General features: G+C 40.0%; 2 protein-coding genes across 2 annotated transcripts; both read right to left on the bottom strand.

Annotated features, from left to right (window-relative positions):
* Window positions 1-287: 287 nt before the first annotated feature.
* On the bottom strand, window positions 288-1,661 carry LOC137268812 (uncharacterized). The gene is made up of 2 exons (XM_067803376.1): window positions 1,604-1,661; window positions 288-1,117 (listed from the first exon to the last, which is right to left on the bottom strand). Exons 1-2 carry the CDS (start codon window positions 1,659-1,661, stop codon window positions 288-290), a joined length of 888 nt encoding a protein of 295 aa, XP_067659477.1.
* Window positions 1,662-4,948: 3,287 nt separating this feature from the next.
* LOC137268926 (probable basic-leucine zipper transcription factor L) lies at window positions 4,949-6,494 on the bottom strand. The gene is made up of 2 exons (XM_067803535.1): window positions 6,464-6,494; window positions 4,949-5,241 (listed from the first exon to the last, which is right to left on the bottom strand). Exons 1-2 carry the CDS (start codon window positions 6,492-6,494, stop codon window positions 4,949-4,951), a joined length of 324 nt encoding a protein of 107 aa, XP_067659636.1.
* Between the last annotated feature and the right edge of the window lie 16,923 nt (window positions 6,495-23,417).

The raw sequence follows: 23,417 nt of genomic DNA, 5'->3' as shown, positions 1-23,417 counted from the left end.
ATTTGTCGGTTTGGGGATTACTCAGTACCGCACTCAGTAGATTTATCAGTGATTAAAAAAAATATAAAATACAGACAACTCACCAAAGATTACTGAGTCTCTTTTTTCATGACATAGTATGGGAACAGTAAAAACCTGATATAGTATGTGTCAATTATTATAACAGACACAACAATTTGTTTGAGTGGCATTTTAGAAGTTGAGGTGTACAAATAGGACAAATTGTATGGATAACAACTTCTTTATTGCGTAATAGCGACGTTTCGATGCAGATTCTTGTACCGTTGTCAAGCATGAATGATGCAGGCGGAGGTGAGGCTGATGATAGAGTCGGTAGAGAGGTTGGTGTTGAGGGGTTGTTGAAGATTGTCAATTCTGTGGCGTAGTGCCCGGAGAGCTTCTTCACGCGGTACATTGGTGAATAGATCCACAACGTCATAACTGATCATGGGACCTGGGTTGGTGATGTCACGGATCTTGGTACAGAAGTCGGTTGAGTCGCTGATGAAGGAGTTGGCAGATTTACCTAGTGGGGAGAGTACTTGGGTAAGGTGCTGGGCGGTACTATAAAATACGGTGTCACGGGAACAGATTAGTAGACGAGTTTTGACGGGGTTCTTGTGGATTTTGACTGTGGCTCTGGCATAAGGTGACTGGGGGTGAGATACTGTCAGTTTGCGATACAGATCAGTTGAGAGTTCATATTTATCGTGGAGCGTCTTTAACATAGCCTTGTGCTGGCGATTAAGCTTGGCAGTGGGATCCCTCTTCATCTTCCTGTAGGTTGAGGTGTCATCTAGGAGGTTGTCCACCATGGAGTGGACGTGGTCTTTATCTAAGATTACAGTGGCTCTGCCCTTGTCAGCAGGGGCGATGACAATCTCTGGATCCTGTTTTAGTTGTTTAATGGCTTGTTTCTCAGCTGGTGTGATATTGGGTTTTTGAGGTTGGGCTTTGTGGAGAATGCTGGTGATCTGGTGTCTGATGAAGTCAATGTTTCCACCGGGTGCAAGCTGTTGGAGGCCTTTCTCAATGTTGGCGACAAAGATGTCCGAATTGATTTTGGGTGGTGTAGGGGCAAACTTGAGACCTTTGGCAAGGGCAAGACACAACAATGCTGGGAAATTAGGCGGACTTATGATTTATGCTTTAATTATCACTCACTGAATCAGTCTCGGTGTCTGAATCACTTGCAAGCCCTAAGTCAATGACTAGTCTGTCAATTTCCCTTTCTTCTGCGATTTCGCGTTGCCAGTAACCATCTTCAATTGTTTTAACATGTTTACAACATTCCGACCATTCTTTTGCACCGATTGCAGACATCCTTTCATTTGTGGCAACTCTTAAGGAACTTTTTGTGAACTGCAAGTTTTGTGAAGCGACATAATTTTTCACATTTGCCCAAATTAACTCAATCGTGTTTAGTTCTGCGTGGTATGGGGGAGACGTAGTACATCATGACCATGTTGCTTCAACATCGTGTCTGCTCTGTAGACAGGGCCCGATTTGTTGGATTTTGCAAGAAACAATAGTTCGGCTTTAAGCATTTTCTCATCAAATGAGACATTGTGCCTTTGTTGCCACGCTTTTATGCCATCCTAACTGTTGGCAGTTGTCGGACACTTGTCCACTTGCTGGCTATGATATGGTGCATTATCCATAACGATGACAGAGTGCAGTGGAAGGTTTGGGATCAACTTTTCCTGGAGCCGTTTTGAAAAATTATTAAAGTTTATCTCGTCTTGATAGTCTGCTGATTTGAGTTTGGAATCAAAAACAAGCAAAGCATTTGGAACAAAACCGTTTTCAACCCCTGCATGAACCACAATTAGCCGAGGTCCGGTGCCAGACGGAGCTTGAACCCCACTTATTACTTCACCCTCAAGTTGCCAACACTTTGGGACAATGTGGTGTACAAGCAACCATGTTTCATCGATAAAGATGAGTGTTCGATTTTCTTCTCTGTATTTCTTTATTGCACGCAAGTATTGCAAACGCTTGGAAACAATGTCTTTACGTTCCATTAAAAGTTTACTGTTTGACTGCGTTTTTCGCCACGTAAACCCCATGTCTTTGAGATTTTTTCGAAAACTTTCCTTAGAACCCTTGTAGTTAAACTGGCACTTTGCCATATCATACATCGTATCCAGAATGGGAAGTTGTTTTTTACGCCATATAAACTTTGTAACTGCAAGTTTTGGGTTTGCTGATAAATGTAGGTCCACTCGCACTCCTATCACTTTCTGCCTTAATGCGCTTTAAAGTTGCCGTTGAGAGTCCAGTAGCAAGGCTACTTTGTAAAAGAGAATCTGCTTTGGTTGCACAATTTTTGTCCATATACATGATAGCATTGTATGCTATCTCCCTTGCCCGAGAATGAACTATTTGCCCATGTTTTCCTAACTTGGGACATATTTTACTACAACAGAAATCTGTTTAACAGTATTGAGACAGGTGTAAAACAGTAGCGAGACAGGTGTTACACAGTAGCGAGACAGGTGTTAATCAGTAGCGGTGTTGATTTTCATGTCACGGTTAGCATGTATTGCACGTGCATAATCGTCTAGCTACCTGTAGCAGCCACGTGTACTCGCCCAATTCGTTGTACCGCCTCTCTTGTCACAAATGCGTTTAGTGCGCAGGATCATCTAATATGTGTCTAGCGGTACAAGCTGGAAAATCTATGAAAGCGACATAAAACCATACTCACTCACTCACTCACGCAAACTTCCACTTTTTACTTCCCCAATATTTCGAACAATGTTCTATCCGCTTCATTCTGTTGGTTTCACATCACGCAACGTTTGACATTCCAAAGAGCTTGACAAGATCCTTGATCAAATGTTTGATTTTGCCAATAGTAGTCATGGTTCGAAAACAACTCTTGTCCTCAGGTGGAGGATGTTTCCAAACTTGACATATCAGTGACACTTATGGGACGAGATAATGTCGTCCTTTTGCGAACACCATGATATGTCTTCATAAACACGTGATTACAAGTCAGAAAGCTACAACGAACTGTTTTCAGCACCGACTTCTTATAAATTATGAGCAGGTATTGTTGTGTTTATTTAGTTTTCTTGTCACTAAAGATGATTTATTTTTTTCATGCACAAGAAGTGTGAAAAGGAGTATACAAGAAACTAACTATAACTGTCCATGTGATATAAACTTTGAACAATTATGACAATGAAACGCGCGAGAAGCGACATGACATGCAGCTAAAATTGCTATTGATGAAAACAACAATATCCTCTCAGCCTTTTAGGGTTTGCTTTTGATTGTGTTAAAGTTTGCATTAAAGAGTACAAAAATACATTTCATGGAAACAAGAAAATACATTTTTGAAACACATAGCCTCATCACTTATAAACGTTCACATGTGTATCTTCCACTCAAGTTATTTGGAGGGCACATTACTCTAGTGTTATTCCCAGGTTGGTGGAAGCTTGGTTTTATCGCGCTTTAGCAACATCCCAGCAATAACACGGTGGGGGACACCAGAAATTGGCTTTACACACTGTACCCACCTGGGTATCGAGACAGGGTCTTCGTCGTGACTAGCGAAAGCTTTAACCACAATGCTAGTCCACCAACCTGCATGGATAAGACGCTGTATTAGTGTATAACTTACGGCCTCTTGTTTGAGACCACGTTCTCGTTGTACATTGAAAATAAGTATTTTTTTAACAGAAGTTTTATTTACTCAAAAGCATCCGAAATTACAACAAACATCCGTGACTTCATTCGAAAGTGGAGGCTGGAAAAGAAAGAATTCAAATGTAATGCACGAATATTTGATAGAGAAATTGTTAACAATAGTCATCGTCTGACCTACAAGACCCCAAGAAACCAGTGGTCAGCCTCTCGCATTACAGGCTGTAGAACCCGTGACAATCCGGGCGTCAACTGGTCATCTGCAACCTATAGTTGTCGTAAGAGGCGGCACATGGTGATGGTCACCTGGAGTGGTTGACACGTCATCGTATCCCAACTGCTAGGGACGATGCTAGTGATACTGGATCACTGGATTGTCTGGTTCAGACTCGATTATTTACAGGCTGCCGCCATAAAGTTCAGTGCGGCGTAAAAGTGTAACCACTCACTCAGTATCACATTAGAATTAGTGAGTGAGTGAAGATTATTTAGCGGCTCAGTCAACAGCATATACAGGCAACCTGTAAGTTACTCATTGAAAGCTTTTAAAGTCAGGGGTTCAATCGCCGGACGCGCGGGACAAGTCAGTTTGTATTTCGGGCAATCAAATAATGGCATTTTGCTTGGCCGTGGGCTATTTTGATAATTTCCCCTTACGGTTTCAAACTGCAAATATACTTGGATTTCCTTTCATATATGCTCAAAATATAGCTATTAAATTTCGCAATGATAACTACGTTATATTTATTTGCTATTTGTCCATTTTATATTAATATCAAATGCATGTTGATGTATTCTTTCATAATCATAATGATTACGTCATAAAAATCAGGGCAAGTGGAAAATTAGTCAGGACAAGTTACCTTCTTAAGGTCACATGCCAAGTGGCAAATAGCTTTTAAAAAACTGAACCCTTGATTTACAAAGTTATAGGAAACTGGGGCAATTGGGGCACAAGCAGGACCCGAGTTTCCTATTTTATTTGGTCGATGTTAGGCAACAGAATATTGGGCATAGCAATTCAACCTTGAGGGGGATGTTGAGTGGCCTAGTGGTTAAAAGGTTTGCTTGATAGCTGCGATCCCCATTGTTTCCAAAAATGGAAATCCTAGTTTTTATGTTCCCCACGGTTATATGGCTGGAATATTATAGTGAAACTAAAATCACTCACTCAGACTCACTGCCCTGAAAATCTGTCCGCGATTAAATCACGTTTGTTCAGAAAATCATTTTTGTAACATTCCTATATTTCGTCTTTCTTATTAGTTACAGAAAGCTGTTCCCTCACAGCCTATTTTCCAGCGTTGATGAGAGCCTGGAGAAGAGCGGCGTCGGAGGAACCACTGCTGCTGCTGCTGCCGCCGCCGCTAGAGATGGGGACGGGGATTGGGATGGGGTAGTCCTCGGAGGAGGAAGAGGAGGACCCGGAGCTACCCCCACAACAGCCGCAGCCGGAAGACCCGGATGAGCCTGATGATCCTGACGAGTGGTAGTGGTGCACGTGCTTGACGGAGGAGGAGTGATGGTGATGGTGATGACGATGTCGACGGTGGCGATGGGCGAGGCTGACACCCAGAAGCATAGCTGGAATCACAGATATACAGAAGTGTTTACATCTATTTGCTTCCAGTAATCACAAATACATGCTGGAAATGTAAACCTTCTCCGATACTTGAAGAAATGTACAGAAAATTGCATAAATCCTAGCTAGGTATTATCTAACAATGTGTCAAAATATTTATGTTTACCTATTTCAGGAATACAGTAAAGGTGCCTGTGGTACTTGTACTCACATTGATTCTTCTACTGATATTCATATTAATACTTATATCGATACTTTTATTGATACTGATTTTGATACTTATACAGATATTGATATTTAAGTCGGCAAATTATACGTACGAACGTTTTGACGAAAGGATGACGTAAACGCATATGGTAAATTATTACTCGCCCGTTGAAGATACTGCAGTGTAATATTTTCACTTCAATATTACACAAGTGTAATACCGCTTGACGTATGACGTCAAAATGGTTCAAAGTTGTGACGTCACAATGCTAATGTTGATGTCGCGATTTTACTAGACCTTGCTTGACTTGAAAGCTGAGTGTCCTCATACTATAGGCAATTTCGCCGCAGTTTCTGTCTGTTTTTGTTGGCGAGTAATGAACAGAATACTAAACTCGCTTCCGTGAAATACCATTTTCATTAAACTCGTTAAAGATTTAGTATCAAACTCGCTTTCGCTTGTTTGATACCAAATCATTAACTCGTTTAATAAAAATGGTATTACACGGAAGGTCGTTTAGTATCCTCTATATATCATTAACATTAAAAGTTACAAGCTGAACATTCGTTATATTACAGAGAAGATCCGTGAAGGTCCCGGGGTAGAATAGGCCTTCAGGAACTCATGCTTGCGATAAACGGTGACTATGCTTGTCGTAAAAGGCGACTAACGGGATCGGGTGGTCAGGCTCGCTGACTTGGTTGACACATCTCATCGGTTGCCAGTTGCGCAGATCGATGCTCAGGTTGTTGATCACTGGATTGTCTGGTCCAGACTCGATTATTTACAGACCGCCGCCATATGGCTGGCATATTGGTGAGTACGGCGTAAAACCAAACTCACTCACTCACTATTACAGAGAATATTCATTGTTAGAGAAAAATAGAGGCATACTTTATACAAAGTAACTTTGTGACGCGAAGGGATTTCAATGATTATTATCTACAAGGAATAAACGACATATACCCGATTACATGAACATGAAGCGATGAATACCATTCATAAAATGTACTTACCAACGAAAACGAGGATGAGTGAGTATTTCATGGTGTCTTCTTATCCCTCAGAAACAGAGAAATGATGAAGTAGAGAAAGGTCCCCATATATATATATACATTATAGAACTCATCTCATGTGGAGCCTGCAGAGAGACGATGAAGTCAACAGGATGTGGTTTTGGCGACAGAGCAGTAACAGCAGGACCAAGGGAGATAATCTTACCTCCCATGCGATGCCTTGGTCTTAATCCGTTATTGGTAACACCTTGTCTTTAGAATAACTTGCTACATCATGTCACGTTGATATTTCATTTTCATCATAAACCCTTATTATGACGATAGATGCTTTTCTTTTCCAAGCATGGGTGGTTGGGTAGCCTAGTGGTTAAATCGTCACGCCGAAGACCCGGGTTCAAACACATACATGGATACGATGTGAGAAGCCCATTGTCCCCAGCCGTGATGTTGCTGGAATATTGCTGAAATCGCCATAGAACTAAACTCAGTCAATCAGGCATTTTTTTCCAAGCAGGCGGGGAAATATTTCAGTCATATTTTGTGTTCGACAGCGAAGTACCTCGGAACCAAGTACATATGTAATGGTTACTTATGTGTCAATATTCGTACTTATTTTGCTAATGACATAATGGAAACCGGACATAATGCTCAAAGAAAGAAAATCACATTAGCAACTGTACGATTAAAAAACAACAGTGTACCTCTGTTTAAAATGAATTTGACAACCCAGTTATCTCTTAGGCTTTTAAGTGATTTTGTGACTGTGTTTTAAACATAAAACATAATGTAACATTTTCCAAATCTGTTTTCTAATCGCACAGGATCAAACCGGGTGGGGCCTCTTCGAAAGGTGGCGATTTACCGAAAGACTTTTAAGTGTGTTACTTGTTGTTTCCATGTCTGATTCCTTTTTCGTGATACGCTTTGATCACTAAGCCACCGTAGTCCAAAGACGTATGTATTGAGTGTTATGAGAGATTTGTATTGTGGCCTAATGCCAAACCATTGACAACGTGTGCGATGATACTTATTCCATATTTTATGCATCAATTATTCAAATCATGTCTCTTTCGCTTGTTCTTGTCAGTACCTAACTTGCCTTTGCGTGGGTTTATGCTGGGCAGGATACACTCACCTGTATCTAATATAACTGTAGAATATTGGCGTTCAGTAACCCATGCTTGTCGTAAGAGGCGACTAACGGAATGTATGGCCAGTCTCCCTGACTTAGTTGGCACATGTCATCGGCTCACAATTGCGCTGATCGATGCACATGCTGATCACTGGATTGTCTGATCGAGCCTCGATTCTTTACTGCCTGGAATATTTTTTTATAATAGCTTGAAAATACTGAAAAAAAACTAAACTGACTCACTCATTTGGAGGTACACGTGTACAAAGCATGTTCCGATTTGGTGAATAAATGATCAAAATTATTTAAGAACCGGTCATATACGTCATACTCCACATGCTTTGTCCGGGGAACAGTTCACTGGCGCATGGATGTATTTATGACGGGTGCCACTTAGGGGGCAGAATACGCTTTTACTACCATCACCATCATCACTATTTGATAGCAGTTTTATATATGCATGTCAACTTAATGTAATACTTAGGCTGCATAAGAATAATTAAATGTTTTTAGGGTACATTTTTCCCAAAAGTGACGAAGGCGGTAGGATTTTTAAAAAAAAATTTGATAGAAAAAAGTGACGAGGGAGGAACACATTTCTGGGTTTTTTTCTCTCAGGAATACAATTTGGATAGTTTAGAACGTGTTAATGACTCGTAGATTCAGTCACACTCGTTCTTACAGACACTCATTCTGCTAGTGGTCAAATGGATGATCTGCGGCAAAGTCAAAATTACATTTTTTAAAAACTGGCAATAAAAAACTGTTATGAGTACAAATAAAAGTGACGCGCCGATACCTGAGAAACATTTCACTTTTTTCATTTAGCCTTAGAGACATTGCCTGAACCAACACCAGCCAAGTGAAACATCAACCAACTGTACATCAATATATATTTATTCCTCTTGCGGGTTCTTTTCTAGTCATTCAAATATTCATCTCTGAAATTTATAGAATCTTTAGAAATGAAAACATCCAGCCTTATTTAACTCGAGTGTACTAGTGACGTGTGAGTGTACCATGGCTAAACGCTTTTGTCCACAAATGTTTTGAACTCTTGTTAAGATTAAAAATAATTAACTGATGATTTTCCATTCATACAAAGTACGAGTATTTCCATATCTGGCGAGTTTCAAAGGCCATGCATTACGGGAGGATGGGTGAGTGAGTGGGTGGATTAGTGAGTGAGTTAAATGTTTAATGCCGCTTTGAACTTTTTTTCGTAGGAAACTGTGGTCCAGTTGCGAAAACTTTCATATTTAGCCATGGACATTGTGCTAAGAACTGAGGGATCGCAACAGGCCAGCTATTGTGAAGATATGCATAATGTTTAGAAACAAAACAAAACCCAGTGTTAAAGATCCAACAATTTATTGGTGTCTTGAAATAAAACAAAATCAACAAGTAACGATACAAGGTTACGATGATAACAAATAACTGTGAACACCTTGTACAAGTGCGAGGATATACACACCCCATCTGAAAGGAGAGAGCGAATGTTATGTTGTAACTTTTGTTCACATATTCCGAAGAGTATTGGATTTTCAAATTCCGATTCTCGGCTTTGGCAGAAATAATCTCAGTGGCCTGACACTGTAAAGGCAACGATCGGATAAATGTGAAATATGAAATAGTTTCAACTAATCTCCACAGGGTTAATGGGCGTAGCAGCGTGGTCGCCGGTTCAGTTTACAGGTTCAGGTTACAGGCTACAGGTTACAGGTCGCAGGTTACACATAAAGGCTGGAAGTTCTGACGTAACACGTAACATGACGATGTGCGTGAGTGAGTGAGTATGATCAACAATTTCTCGGCTTCACAGGTTGAATATGTCTGGTGAAGTATCATCCGGGCACTCAAAAGAATTACGATGTGGATCGTAACTTATGTTACGTTTAAACAACATTTACGTGTTGTCCTACCTCATCACCTATTTGCCATTGTTGATGAGAGCTTGTAGAAGAGCGGCATCAGAGGAACCGCTGCTGCTGCTGCCGCCACCGCTAGAGATTGGGATTGGGATTGGGATGGGGTAATCTTCATCTGAGGATTCAGAAGAACCGGAGCTTCCTCCACAACAACATCCTGAAGATCCGGATGAGGATGAAGATCCCGAAGATCCAGATGATCCCGACTCGTAGTGATGGATGTGTTTGACGGAGGTGGAGTGACGGTGACTATGACGGTGACGGTGAGCAAAGCTCATTGTGACGAGCATGGCTGTTGGAAGCAATCATGATTGCATTAGTGGTGAAACAGATGCAGGTACTACACATGGTATCCATAGGAAATGTATGGAATCCGAGAAGGGACATTGTCGCGTTGTCGCATTGTCGCGTTGTCGCCCTCTCAAAAACAAGCAAAATGAGGCAAAAATTAACCAAAGCGCGACAATGTCCCTTCTCGGATTCCATAGAAATGTGATATGTTGTACAGTATTTATGGAGAGAAAGAGAGAGAGAGAGAGAGAGAGGGAGAAAGAGAGTAGGAGAGTAGTGAGAAAGCGAAGAGGGAGAGAAAGAGAAAGAGAGACGAGAATGACAAGAAAGAGAGTACGTGGGAGTGAGATAAGAAGAGAAAGGGAGAGAATGAGGAAAAGAGAGAAGGAAGAAAGAGATATAGAGAGGGAGAGAAAGGAGAAAAGAAAAGTGAGTGTAGAAAGAGAGAGGGAAGGGGAGAGAAGAGAGGGTGAGCGGTCTATTCTAAGATCATTTCGTAATCTCTAGGTCTTAACACATCACACGGTGGTTATGTTTACCTCCACCTGGTGACAATATTTACCACCTTTCTTCATCTCAGCGATATCCTATGTACTTGATGCTCTGACAACTCCCTATTTTGAAACGTAAATTACCAATCATGATTATTCAACAAAACTAATTCCAGGAGTAGTATTATGCAATGCAAAAGTAAAAAATAAGCGAGAGGGTAACTACGAAGCGATGACAATAGGTGTTAACGGATACAGTCAGCACGTGCTGACCTGCTCAAAAGCATATTGTCTGTTATTAAACTGTGATACTGTGATACATTATATATTCCACAATGTGATTCAATGTTGTTCGACCTGGGTAAGTTTTCATACTACACGGCCTAGACTTTCGAAGCTTTCTTAACGCTAAGGTAATAGGAAGTGCCTTAACATTAACTTACGACTATCTTAGAGCTAAGAGAGCTTAAAAAATCTAGGTCCAGATTTTGCACACATGCAGTGTTAGGGTTGCACAATTAACAAAACTTGAGAGAAAAAGAGAAATACGAAATTTAGAGAAACCAGGAAATAAAAATGTTTTCAAATATCAAAGTATGATCTTTCTCAATGTATAGTCGAAGATAAAAACAAAACAAAAACAAAAAAATAACAATACACTTAAGTTATACGTACCAAGAAGCACAAAGATGGTCAATTTCATTTTGAGTTCTGTCTGTATTAATGTATGAAGGGAAAAGAATGATGATGTTGTATCTGTGTGACTTATATACACCACAACACATACCAGTCACTAACTGCAGGAATGTCGGTGTGGTCGAAAGGTCCGTGTCGGTGACTGGAGATTAGGTGTGATTAAGGAAGACCTGGTGTTTGGTGTAGGCGTGACATAATCCAGATTATGACATAGCTTTATGAGCTGACATGTATATCATTGTTAGCATTTTTCATTATTTTTTTAATCCACATTGAACGTTGCTGACTCACATGTCTCTTGTACCAGCCTTATTTATAAACCTACTTGACTACTACTCGAATGCAGTACAATCACTGACTGTTTTAAGATATATAGTACTTCCACTTTAAGCACTTGGATAATGCTAGACCCTGAATATATGTGAGCGTAACAAATAGACCCATTTAAATTGAATAGGAGAATCAGTCACATGGAAAATTCGGGGATACCAGACTTGCCTCATTTACGGCTTTAGTATTGAGGGGAGAGCAGGCAGTAGGGAAAATAATGTGATTCAGGGACCGCGAGCCCGTGAGTGAGTTCAGTTTCACGCCGCATTATATTCCGGTTACATGGCGGCTGTCTGAAAATAGTCGAGTCTGGAGCATATAATCCAGTGATCAACAGTATGAACATCGATCTGCACAATTGCGAACCGATGACATGGGTCAACCAAGTCAGCGAACGTGAACACCTGATCCCGTTCGTCACCACTTACTACAAGCCTGGGTTACTGAAGGCCAATATTCTAATCCGGACCTTCACGGAAACTGAGACAGAGTTGGATTATGCTTGTATTAATAATATGTATATATCAAGAATCATGAAATACATGTCATGTCAACCTTTACTAAAATACAATTTTTGCAGCTTGTCATTGGAATCAATCACGTAATTGTATTGAATAGAACGAAATAATATTCTAACGAAGTGTGGCACGGGACCTCCGTGCTATAGATGTCTACGTTCACTATTTAGATATGTGTCCACTGTTTGTATAAACGATTACAGAAGGGGCGTCTAAACTTGGACAACACTTGACACCTCGGTACGTATTTCATGTCCCAAAATAGGTTGTGATGATACAAAATGACATTTACAGGCTTTGAATAAATTGCGTCTTTTGTGATATGGGAACGAAAACTTCGTTGTTGTATACGAGTGAGTGAGTGAGTGAATATGTGTTTCCGTCGCTTTAAGCAACATTCTAGCTATATCAGAGCGGGGAAAACCAGAAATGGGCTTACACATTGTACCCATGTTGGAAATCGTACCCGGGCCTTCGGTGTGACGAGCTAACACTTTAACCACTAGGCTACCCGACCACACCTTGTTCATTACCAGAGATCATGACGTTTAGGGGTGAAAGCGACATGGTGTTGAATGGGATTTCCAATGAAGAGAGAACACCTCTGGTCATCACTGTCGGCAACTTCAAGACCTAACTGTAAACGGATTTTATTACCCATTTGGGTGAGGAGATCACGTGTAATATCTTCGATACTTAGACACCGTACAATTTAGTGATTCCTGACTTTGATTGGTCGATCGTATATACTACATGTTCATTGGAGGCCGGAACTACTTTCACACCACAATGTTCATTCATAATATTTCATGAATTCATTGATTAGTTGACCGTGCTGTAATCGCACGGATTCAAGGTGTTATTGTAGAAAAACTCTAGACAAACAGAATTTCGATTCTGATGCTAATTCAATGTTTTATTTCATACTTCACTAACAATATGATGTTGTTTACTTAACGACATGTTTTGTAATAAACAATTGTCTAAAATTGATAAAACTGTCTGCTTCTTTTGTAAACATACATGGCTACCGACTGAAATACAATCAAACTCAATGACATTAACGGTCGTGTAACAAGAATAACACAACCACAAATATTCCTTGTGTTGTATTTGTGATAAACAATGAATATGGTGAAATGGGCGTGTCGGCTTCTCGCCAAAAGAATGCAGTGCAATATTTTTTATGCAGTGCAATATTTTTTATCTCATTGTCGAAAACAAAACTTTTGACAGATTTGCTCCTGTTTTTGACCATGACATTGACAACGTTGTGGCTGCGAACGAAAACTGTTGTCGACTCCGACTGTTATCTAAATTTATAGTTATCGTTCCTGACAAGGACATGGACGCGAACCAAAACTAGGTCACAGTCTGTCTCAGCGAAATGTTGACAAAAGCTGTTTGACAAAAGTTGTTGACATCATTGTGTACCGCCTGCCTAAAATAAAGCTCACAATTCCAGCATTTATTGCTGCCTTGCAGACTTAAAAATGACGGGTTATAACTGTTTTGTATCCAACAACAGTCGCCCACCTTCTGACAAATGTCGGCGGGGTCGACATATTCGCTTTCAGTGACAAAACCTTCAATATACAATGGTTGTAGATCAATCAGATCTGTGCAACTAGGAACCGATGACATGTGTCAATCTGGTCAGCGAGCCTGACCACCCGATCCTGTTGGTCACCTCCGACGACAAGCCAGGGTTACTGAAGGCCACTATTCTGACTCGGACCTTCATGAGTGAGGTCTTCGATAGATAGGAAGTACGAGTATATCCTGAAGTGAACGGTTTCAATGGTGATGTACTGTAGGAGTTGGATGTGTTTGGCTGAACGAGTGAGATTTCAGTCCCACCACGTCGTCGACGGGTCAGCCTAGGGACGGAGGCCATGTCTCTTCTCACCACCAGCACAGATTGCAACTGACCTGTTATACAGAGTCGCATCATGGACATCCTATTTTGGCAGCAGGATGACATGCCTTTGTGGACAATACTCAAACTCTGTTGTAAATTCTGACCATTTTATTAATGAAAAACATTAACAATAACAACATAAAACTGACGATGGACCGCTGAAGACGTGTGCAGTCTGAAAAAGAAAGAGGAACCATTGGAATATAAGTGACAATACAGTTTCGATAATCATAGGCAATTGCTAAAAGATTTGTAATTTGATTACCATACGAGCATTTCTCGAGCAAACTACACTGGTATTATATAACTATTTTGTTTCTGGATGAACAGGCCAACACAAGTTTCACAGAATTTTTACATATCTTTGCTCCCTGCCTTATAGGTCAAAAGTGATCAAAATGTATTTAAAATGAATTTAAAGATATCTTACCCAGTCATTTATTTGCCATTGTTGATGAGAGCCTGTAGAAGGGCGGCGTCGGAGGAACTACTGCTGCTACTGCCGCCACCGCTAGAGATCGGGATTGGGATTGGGATGGGGTAATCTTCATCTGAGGATTCAGAAGATCCGGAGCTTCCTCCACAACAACATCCTGAAGATTCGGAGGAATAAGATCCTGAAGATCCAGATGATCCCGACTCGTAGTGGTGGATGTGCTTGACGGACGAGGAGTGATGATGGTGGTGATGATGACGGTGACGATGGGCAAGCGCCACTGCTATCATCATTGCTGTTGGTAGAAGAAATTCACTAGTTCAACATAAATTAAATTTACTGTTCTTTGGTGGGTTCCATGCCATGACATAGATTGTATGGAGCCTAATACTGGTAAATCTGGTGGCTTCAGGACGTTTGGTTCAAATCATTCTAAGAATTGTTTTACATTCCAGCTGTGAAATAAAACCGCGAACAAAACACTTAAACAATTTATGAATGCAAGACAGTTTAAAGGCACATCATTATCCTGTAAAATACTGACATAAAAGGAACGCATTTTTCGAAAATAAATAAATAAATCTCATAGAAGTAAGCACTCACGTTTGTGCCTTCTATATAAAAACCTGAAAAAGCCAAGGTTGTGTTTCTTTTGCTGTTAAGGAGAGATTATAATCATACTTACCAAGGAAAACCAAGGCTATTTTCAGGTTCATTTTTATCGCTATTCTTCTTCTAAGGCGGATGAGTAAGCAAGAGAGGAATGATGAAAAAAGCTACAGAAAAAAATCCTTTTATACAATTATTACAGGAAGTTAATGCATCAGTATGACGTGGTCAGACGGTATGTGGACGATGTATATAAGGAAATATACCACGGTGTATCTCCACTTGAGGCGCTACCATCAAGCTGTCTCAGGAATCTGAACATTCTGTTGCACGCGATACTTTAAGCAATATCCTAATGTATTGAAAACACTGCGACTGCGTAAAGTGTGCACGTTGGATGATTGAGGATGATTTTGTTATGATATTTCCAGCTTATGAAAGTCTAAGATCTAAACATTATAATATTATTATAAAAAAACTACTTTCATCAACTCACGAGACAACTGATAATACTATTATTAAGCTACAACCATATGTTCATCATGGGCTAAGACTGAGGCGACGGGTTTTCTAAAGTGCAAGTTCCAACCTGCTGCTAGTATTATCTGCATATATGTCGGAGGCCACATATGCTGTATTCGCAAACTGAATTGATACGACGACGCTTCATGGCACGAATGACACGTCTTAAATATTGTACACCGTGATATGTTCATACTTTCACCCATGATGCTCATGAAATGTAATGATTTTATAGTAAGTTGCAAAATCTCGGGGATGAACACCTGAAACGGGCTTCGTACATTGTACCCATACGGGGAGTCGAACTCGGGTTTCTGGCGTGACGAGCAACGCTTTGATTTGAGGCCCTAGGTCCTTGCTATATCTTTCCATCGAGTGAGTGAGTGGATTTAGTTTTACGGGGATTTTAGCAGTGTTCCAGCAATGTTAGGGCGCGTGAAACCAGAAATGGACTCCATACAATGTACCAACGTAGGGAATCGGACCAGGGTCTTCGGGGTGACGAGTGAACGCTTAAACTCAAGCTTAAGACTACCCCTCACCCTTCTTTTCGTCGAAATTTGTACAACACGCTACAGTTCTAATGAACTGAACTTCGTGATACATTTGAGTTCGTCATAACCATTGTTAAACGATTATACGTTCATGTACGTACATGTATATGAATACATATGCATATGTGAACTTAGACTATATCATATTAAATATGTCTTAGCAAATCTAAAATGATGTATATAATTTACGTAATGACGTGTTTTCATTTTTTGGCTTTTTTGCCATTCATTCTATCAGCTGGAAAGTTGAAAATGTTTGATAATTGGTGTTTTAATGTTTTTCAATGCTTTACACGTTGTTGCAATAACTTTCTAGGGAAACAGCCATAGATTGCAAGAATAACTTCCTACTAAGTCCTGTCACGTTTGTCACCAGCAAAGGAAACGTTGGTATAAAAGCTCAACACTTCGTGATTCGGTCGTAAACAATTGAACATTGTCTGACTCTCACTACAAACTCTTTCACAATGAACGCAACTCTCATATCGCTGTTCGTTATCGGTGAGTACACAAAATATTTGTGGTGATGTTAGGTGACTTTAAAAATATTCATTCTGAATGTTGTCCATATATTTTTTTAATTTAAGCCTTCCCAGACAGGTTTTAAAATGTAAATATGTTACAGTTTGTATTTGTCAGAAAGAAAGCCATGTCTGTGGCACGTGAGTGGATATGCACAAACGAAATGCTTTCATTGTGAATTTCAAATCGATACTCGGTAGCGTATAATATATACTTTTAGCGATGATATTTGCGTGTCAAAAGGCATTATGGAAACATGAGGTGACCGTTTATCATAAAAAAATCCTTCAAACTTGCAACAGTTGGCAGACAATAGCGAGCGTTTCACCTTTTTAGCTTGACCTGATCAAGTGAATACTGTTGCACAACTGTCACAACTGGTTGGGTCTGTTATTATCAAGGGGTGCACCTTTGTCAGTGGATTGTCAACATGTCCGAACAGCCGAGAGAAGGCCGCGGTTTAACATTCTCTGCTCCCCTATTTAATAAAGTTAACTCTACCTGCCGTTTTTGCCAATTGAACCAGCTGAACAAGCTAAAGGTATTGAGTGTAAAATGTACACCAAAACAGCCTCCGTGTCAGAAAGATAACGTCATTTGACTGTGACGTCATGGTAACAATGATGTCGGAATGGCCTGTCAAGCAGTGATTGTATTGGAGTTAATCTTTAGATTTAGATTTCCCTTGAGCTCTCCCAGAAACGTTCACATTATAGCAACTGTGTTCTCTAAGCGACCAGAGTACTGTTGTGCAACACGATGTTACCCTTAAGGTGATCGTAACTCTCATACCTTAACAAAGACTTAAGGTGGTCTTAGCGTTAAGGTTTTTTTGTACAACCACACCCTGACCACCTGTGGTCTAACTTTATTTTGTGATGACGCAAGCGTATTTTGTTTCTGAACAGCCGGTCAGAATGTCATTACATTGTCAGGATCATGTTGTTTCAGTGTTACTGGTGACCGTCTCCATGGCAACTCTGTACCAGTATGGCGATAGCGAGCCGGTGGAGATGGAAATCAGGTATGACGAACCACCCCTTCCATCGCCATCATCATCATCATCATCTGGATGCTCAGGATAAATCAGCTGGTGGTGAGACATTTCACTTCCTTCCCTCCCACTCAACCAAGCCTGAACTCATTGTCGCGTAGCACATATATCCAGCCTACTATGAACTAATAATCATATAACGGTAGCACCAGGAGGTAGAGTACTACTTTTTACGGTGCAAAGATATGCAACGGAAACACATATGCATCCTACGTGAAACCACGTGGCAAAACAAGTGAGACCTCCTTAGTTAAATGTAAATAGATACAATTGTAATACAATACACTGAATATTGTTTTACGTCGCTTTTAGCAATATTCCATGGATATCATGGAGGGGGGACACTAGAAATGGGCCCATATGGGGAATCGAGCCAGGGTCTTCGGCGTAACGGGCGAACGGTTTAGACACTAGACTACCCCATTATAGTACAGAGGTTTTGTTTATATACCTTTACCTGTGACTAACGAGAAACAAAGGAATTTCATTTTTTACAAATCTGCCAGACTGACTGTTCCTGACAAAATTCGGTACATTTGGAGCAGAATATTTCCACAGACTTATACCATCCCTCAAGAAGATGTGCAGGATTCGGAATGGTAAAGAATGCGAGATTCAGGCATAATGCCGGTAAACATTTATTAATGAACAACTGGGTCCGAGTGACGTTTACTTCTTTGTTTCAGGACTCGGACGTCCAGTTTTACGCAGTACCCGGTGATGTACGTTGTGTTTATTTTTTGTGTAATAAAGTTATTTGTACAGAAAACTGTTTTGACTTATATCACCTTTTATGCGTGCATTCATAAATATATCAGATATATACTCATGCATATTTGGATGTTTTAACAAGTCAGAATAAACTGTGTCGGTAAAAAGCCTATACAGTCACTAAAGATAAACATATGCAATAATCGAGTCTGGATCACACAGTCTAGGGACCAGCATCATTTGCGACAAGAAAAGTTAGCGAGAGAGGGAGCAAGTGAGTTTTGTTTTATGGCGCAATCAGCAATATTCCAGTTATATGGCGACTGTCTGTAAATAATCCAGTCTGGACCAGACAATCCACGGAAAACATCATTACCATCGATCTACACAAATGAGATGACAATGACAATTAGGAGATAAACATCATGTGTTGGCCAATTTCCGGGTGTTATTGAGTATTTGAAGCACGGGAATGCATTTGGAACCGACGGCGTCAGCCGGAGGTTTCAAATGAAATATTCCCGTGCTTCAAATACTCAATAACACCCGGAAATTGGCCAACACATGATGTTTATCGACATTGTAAACACAAAAGTAAACCAAAGGGTTTTAGTGTCTGCACTCGTTTACATCGATTACGGGTACAGCAGTGAAGTGTCATCAGCTGGCCGTTTCAGCTGGTTCCCATGGTAGCCCCTGGAGCTGCCCATTTGTGACGTCATTCTAACTTTATGTCACAATATGATTTGAATGACGTCACCACTGTTGATGACACAACAAAACAATTGTTTACGTGTCAATACGCGGTGAATAGTCTTTCAGTTTCCGGGAATCTAATACCATTTAATCATGTTTTTCAACCAATCAGATTACACAACACAGTAAGTTTTGGTTTACAATCTTCGATGTCCCACTGTGGGGTTGAAATGACATAATGAGGTATTTAATGAGTGACTGGTAGAAATATTCCATGCACCTATATTAGGCACTCTACGGTAAAGCGTCTTATGCACATACATAATACTCGGAGTGATTGTTTAGGGAGAAACGACTATTGTCATAGAGATAGTGTATTGTGACACTACTGAAATACTATTGGAATAGCTTATTTTTCCCTTGAATTGTCTCAACTGAAGTCATTTTCCAAATGAATTCGTAGTTTATATGAAATATAAACACGATGAAGTAGTTTCAGTCTCGTTTAATAAGTGACAAGAAACTTGGAACCCTTGTTTAAGAGGTAACAAAGGCGGATAACTCTAAATGAAAGTGAACGAATCTCGTACTTCCTGTATTTTGCGCTGCGCATTTATCAACGGAAGTCAATTCCTAAACTGTCGATAGTCACACATACTATCGTTGCATCGATAGTTTTTAGTCTGTGCAATTGATTAATTACTGTCTGAATTGACTCAAGAATTGCAATCCATTCATAGTTTCATACAGCCCTATAAAATACCCGCTGCGACATTCCCATCTGAAAAGATATAGAATCACGCCAGAAGAAAATCGCTACCGTTACTTCCGATCAAAATAGTTTGGCATATTCACAATATACAACATTCGACAGAGGGATGTACGTATCCTATGTCTACAGTTCGTATTGTTCAAGTAAATCTGATGTTTTAGGGGAAGAAGGTCTGATAAGAAACCCTGAATCAGCGTAAAAGCGTATGGTCTGGGTATTGTTGTGAAACATTACTGAGTTCGATCCCCAAATTTATTTCTTTTTGGATTAGAGTTAGTCTCACGATTTGTACAAAACGCGTGTTTTTTCGGTTTTTGTGAATGAGTAAGTATGCAGTTTTCCTGTGCTCCGTTGTTCAAAACAACCTTATCTCTTAAGGTCAACCTTATCTCTAAGATTTCAACCTTAGACCTTTTCTAAGGTTAGCCTCCCGTTGCACGAAACAGGTATAACTAAGGTTAACCTTAAGTTAAGGTTGATATCTAAAGTTGGTCCGACCCAACCTTAGCGTCCCTAAGGTTGGGAAGGGAATATGGCGGCTGCTTTTATTTTCTACAACGAGACTGAGAGATGTTTGAGGAAGTAGTGTACAGAAATCGGAATGTCAAAAATAGCATATTAATGATCGCTGATATCAAGTTTTCATGAAAACCAATTATGATCCGATAAACCCAGAATTGGTTGAGATGTTTTCGAAATTACACTTACACAAACGCCGATGTGCGCTTTCCGTTATATTGGATAGTGTTTACAAAATCACGTTTCGACGAGGCCGATATTGAGACGCCTATTACATCACGCATATTTCATAGTCTGCTGCGACAAATGCACCATTGAATTCCCCATACATCATAGAATCAACTTACAAATGGTTTTTGTCACTAATATCAACTGTCTAGATAAAACGAAACGAAATATACTGGACACGAGAACGAACGCTGTGCTCGAAAGACTGTACATTTCAAATGTAAACAAAGAAAAATTCCACCACGTAGCATTTTCGGAAACTTTTCAGACATCTACCCGTCTAATCATTGCTTACAATGGCTCAGTACGCTTAGTATATTCAGGGGAAGAGTGTCGCAGCAAGAAAGAGCAAATTAAAAATAGATACAATGCAATCATTTAATGATTCATAAGAAACTGTCAAAGTTTCCGTGCAGCGTGACGCCATGACTGACGCAAAATCACGCAGAACGACACCGGTACTTATCGGCATTTCTGGCTTCTTCCGTCATTTACAATGTAAACGATAAACACATATAACAATACACAGATAGTCAGAATACATGTAATTATGATTACTTACATCTCACTTTTATGCACAAAAGATCCCTGAATCAAGGCAAGAGTAAAACATCATACGTGTATTGTCAGCAAAGACGCAATTTTGAAAGAAATCGGTCTTCGGTAGTGATGTCACACGTCAACATTGTTGCACATATTAGGCAATTTATTTGAGGTGAAGGTTGGTTGAACAAGAGAAAATACAATGGCCATATCATTCCGATTGCACTTTCAGTATTGTGATGTATATTTTGCATATTGTCTAATTGTTGATATATTCAGGACACTATTTCAATGGTAAACTCATTTGTTTTTCGTTTTGTCTAAAGTACGTTGAATTCTGACATAGAAGCAGAGACCTTTGACATATTCAATGGAAATGAGATGACGTCACAAAATGCAACAAACATGCCATAATGTCAACTAAAATGTGGCATCATTTTCAGTTATGTTGTGTCATTACATTTGAAGATGTGTCTGTTACTCCGTTAATACTGATGGAAAATTAATCAAAATACATCTACACAAACAGGAGAATTTAGGAATCTAAGAACTAAATTATGTATCGTATATTATCAACCAAATCGCTTCCTCGTGTAGTACATTGGAATCTTTCCTTATAATCTGTGAAACTATCCGAGGTATCCGCTCATATTGGGGAACTTTGCATTGGAATAGTTTGGTTCACTGTGAACAAAACATTATGAAAATATACTGTCCGTATTCACAGCAAATTTTCTCCATGTGATCTGAGTTACATTGACCTGATGTAAAGCATAGCGGAGTTATGCCCCCTTAACTTAATACTTGCATTAGCTTCCTGTCGACGTTTGACGTGATAAAAGAGAATCCATTTTTGACATTTAATGCGGGCCTTTTTTATTATTGAGCGTATAATGTTGTGCATTAGCACATAAATCCATTTCATATACACTTATGTCGTTCTGACACCATGCTGTATTTTCTTCGTTCACAATTTTCGTAAAGATGACAAATTAAAAAAATCGTAGCAGAGTGCTTTTATTGGTACATGATGAAAAACGGAGGAATGTACCTTAGTTTTAACGCACACAAAAGTTTTGGACAACATTTATCAGTATCTATTTCTCACCCCCCTGAGGTTGTCGCAGTTATATTTATACCGACGGATATCAAGTTAAATATTCTACATTTCTGTGTAATTTTATATCCGTACGCAGATCCAGGACCACGCCAGCGCAATTCTCGCACAAAGTTCACTTTTCAAACCTTACGAAAATGTGCGCCTGAGAAAACACTCAGCATCCACGGTGTTAAGGTTACGGCTAAGGTTGGAGTCCAAGTTAAGGTTGCCCTAAGGCTGTTTTGTGCAACAGGCGTATCGTTTTTTAAGGTGGTCGTAACTCAGTCCTTAAGGCTGATCTTAGCTAAGGTTGTTTTGAACAACGGGACACTGTACTATCACGGCGAATCGGCTTGACACATTGTACCCATGTGGGTCATCTAATCAGGGTCTTTGACGTGACGAGTGAACGCTTAACCACTCGGCTACTACACCACTCCATTTGGAGACCTGCATGTCGTATCAGTTAACCAAGGGTTATAACGAACTCCGATAGACCACTGATTCTAGTTCGTTATAAAAGTAGTTCTTTCGGCTAAGTCCAAAACAGACCCATTCGTAATATCTGTCAATTCGTTATAACCGTTGTCGTTTTCGCGTAGTTTACAGTGTTACGGTAACCCTGTGTGGTTAGATTTCCTTGTACATTGTAAATCTCCTCACATCATTCGTTTCAACAGACTGAGATCATGTCGCTTGCATATCTGGTACAACTGTCACTCTGCTCCACTCCGGAATGGGTTCTGACGCATTCGTTACGAGTTTCATGAAAAGTCATTAATGAACATTGTGAATGGGCAGCTGTTCAGCTGTTCATTAATTGAATCATATAATTTCTACACCTAACTGTATCCGGCTCGCGGTAGAAACTATCACGGGATGCATAAAACCACATATATGTCTAGTGAAATCGTTGCCATTGCCCGTAATGTTTGTCTTCTCTGATAGGGTTCGGGGGCACGGGGGCAATCAGTGTTTGAAACCACAGAATACGTATGTTCAGGATATCCGCTAAACATGTAGAGAACAGTACAAAGAGCAGAGCAGTGTGCTGATACATCTTTCGTAACCTGAATGAAGACTTGCGCCCTGGCGATACAAGCCAAGAAGACAGCGCGTGTAAATATAGGCAGTGGTTGGTTTAGTACAGAAACTGGCCGTCTCAGTTGGTTCACCTCACTGAATATTGATATGGTGCGATAGAACTTGATTGGTTTGTCACTTTGCTACTGTCAGTGTGCGAAATAACCACTAGTCCGTTAACCCCTGGCTAATAAAAATACAGTCGGGACCGTAAATTTCAACAATCACTAGTGAATTTTCATGGGATTATTTGTTAAACATATCTGTCCGACTTGTAAAGTTATAATACACTTTTAAAT

This window comes from Haliotis asinina, chromosome 16, assembly GCF_037392515.1.
Source record: "Haliotis asinina isolate JCU_RB_2024 chromosome 16, JCU_Hal_asi_v2, whole genome shotgun sequence".
Classification (NCBI taxonomy): domain Eukaryota; kingdom Metazoa; phylum Mollusca; class Gastropoda; order Lepetellida; family Haliotidae; genus Haliotis; species Haliotis asinina.
This window is presented reverse-complemented; position numbering and strand designations above follow the sequence as displayed.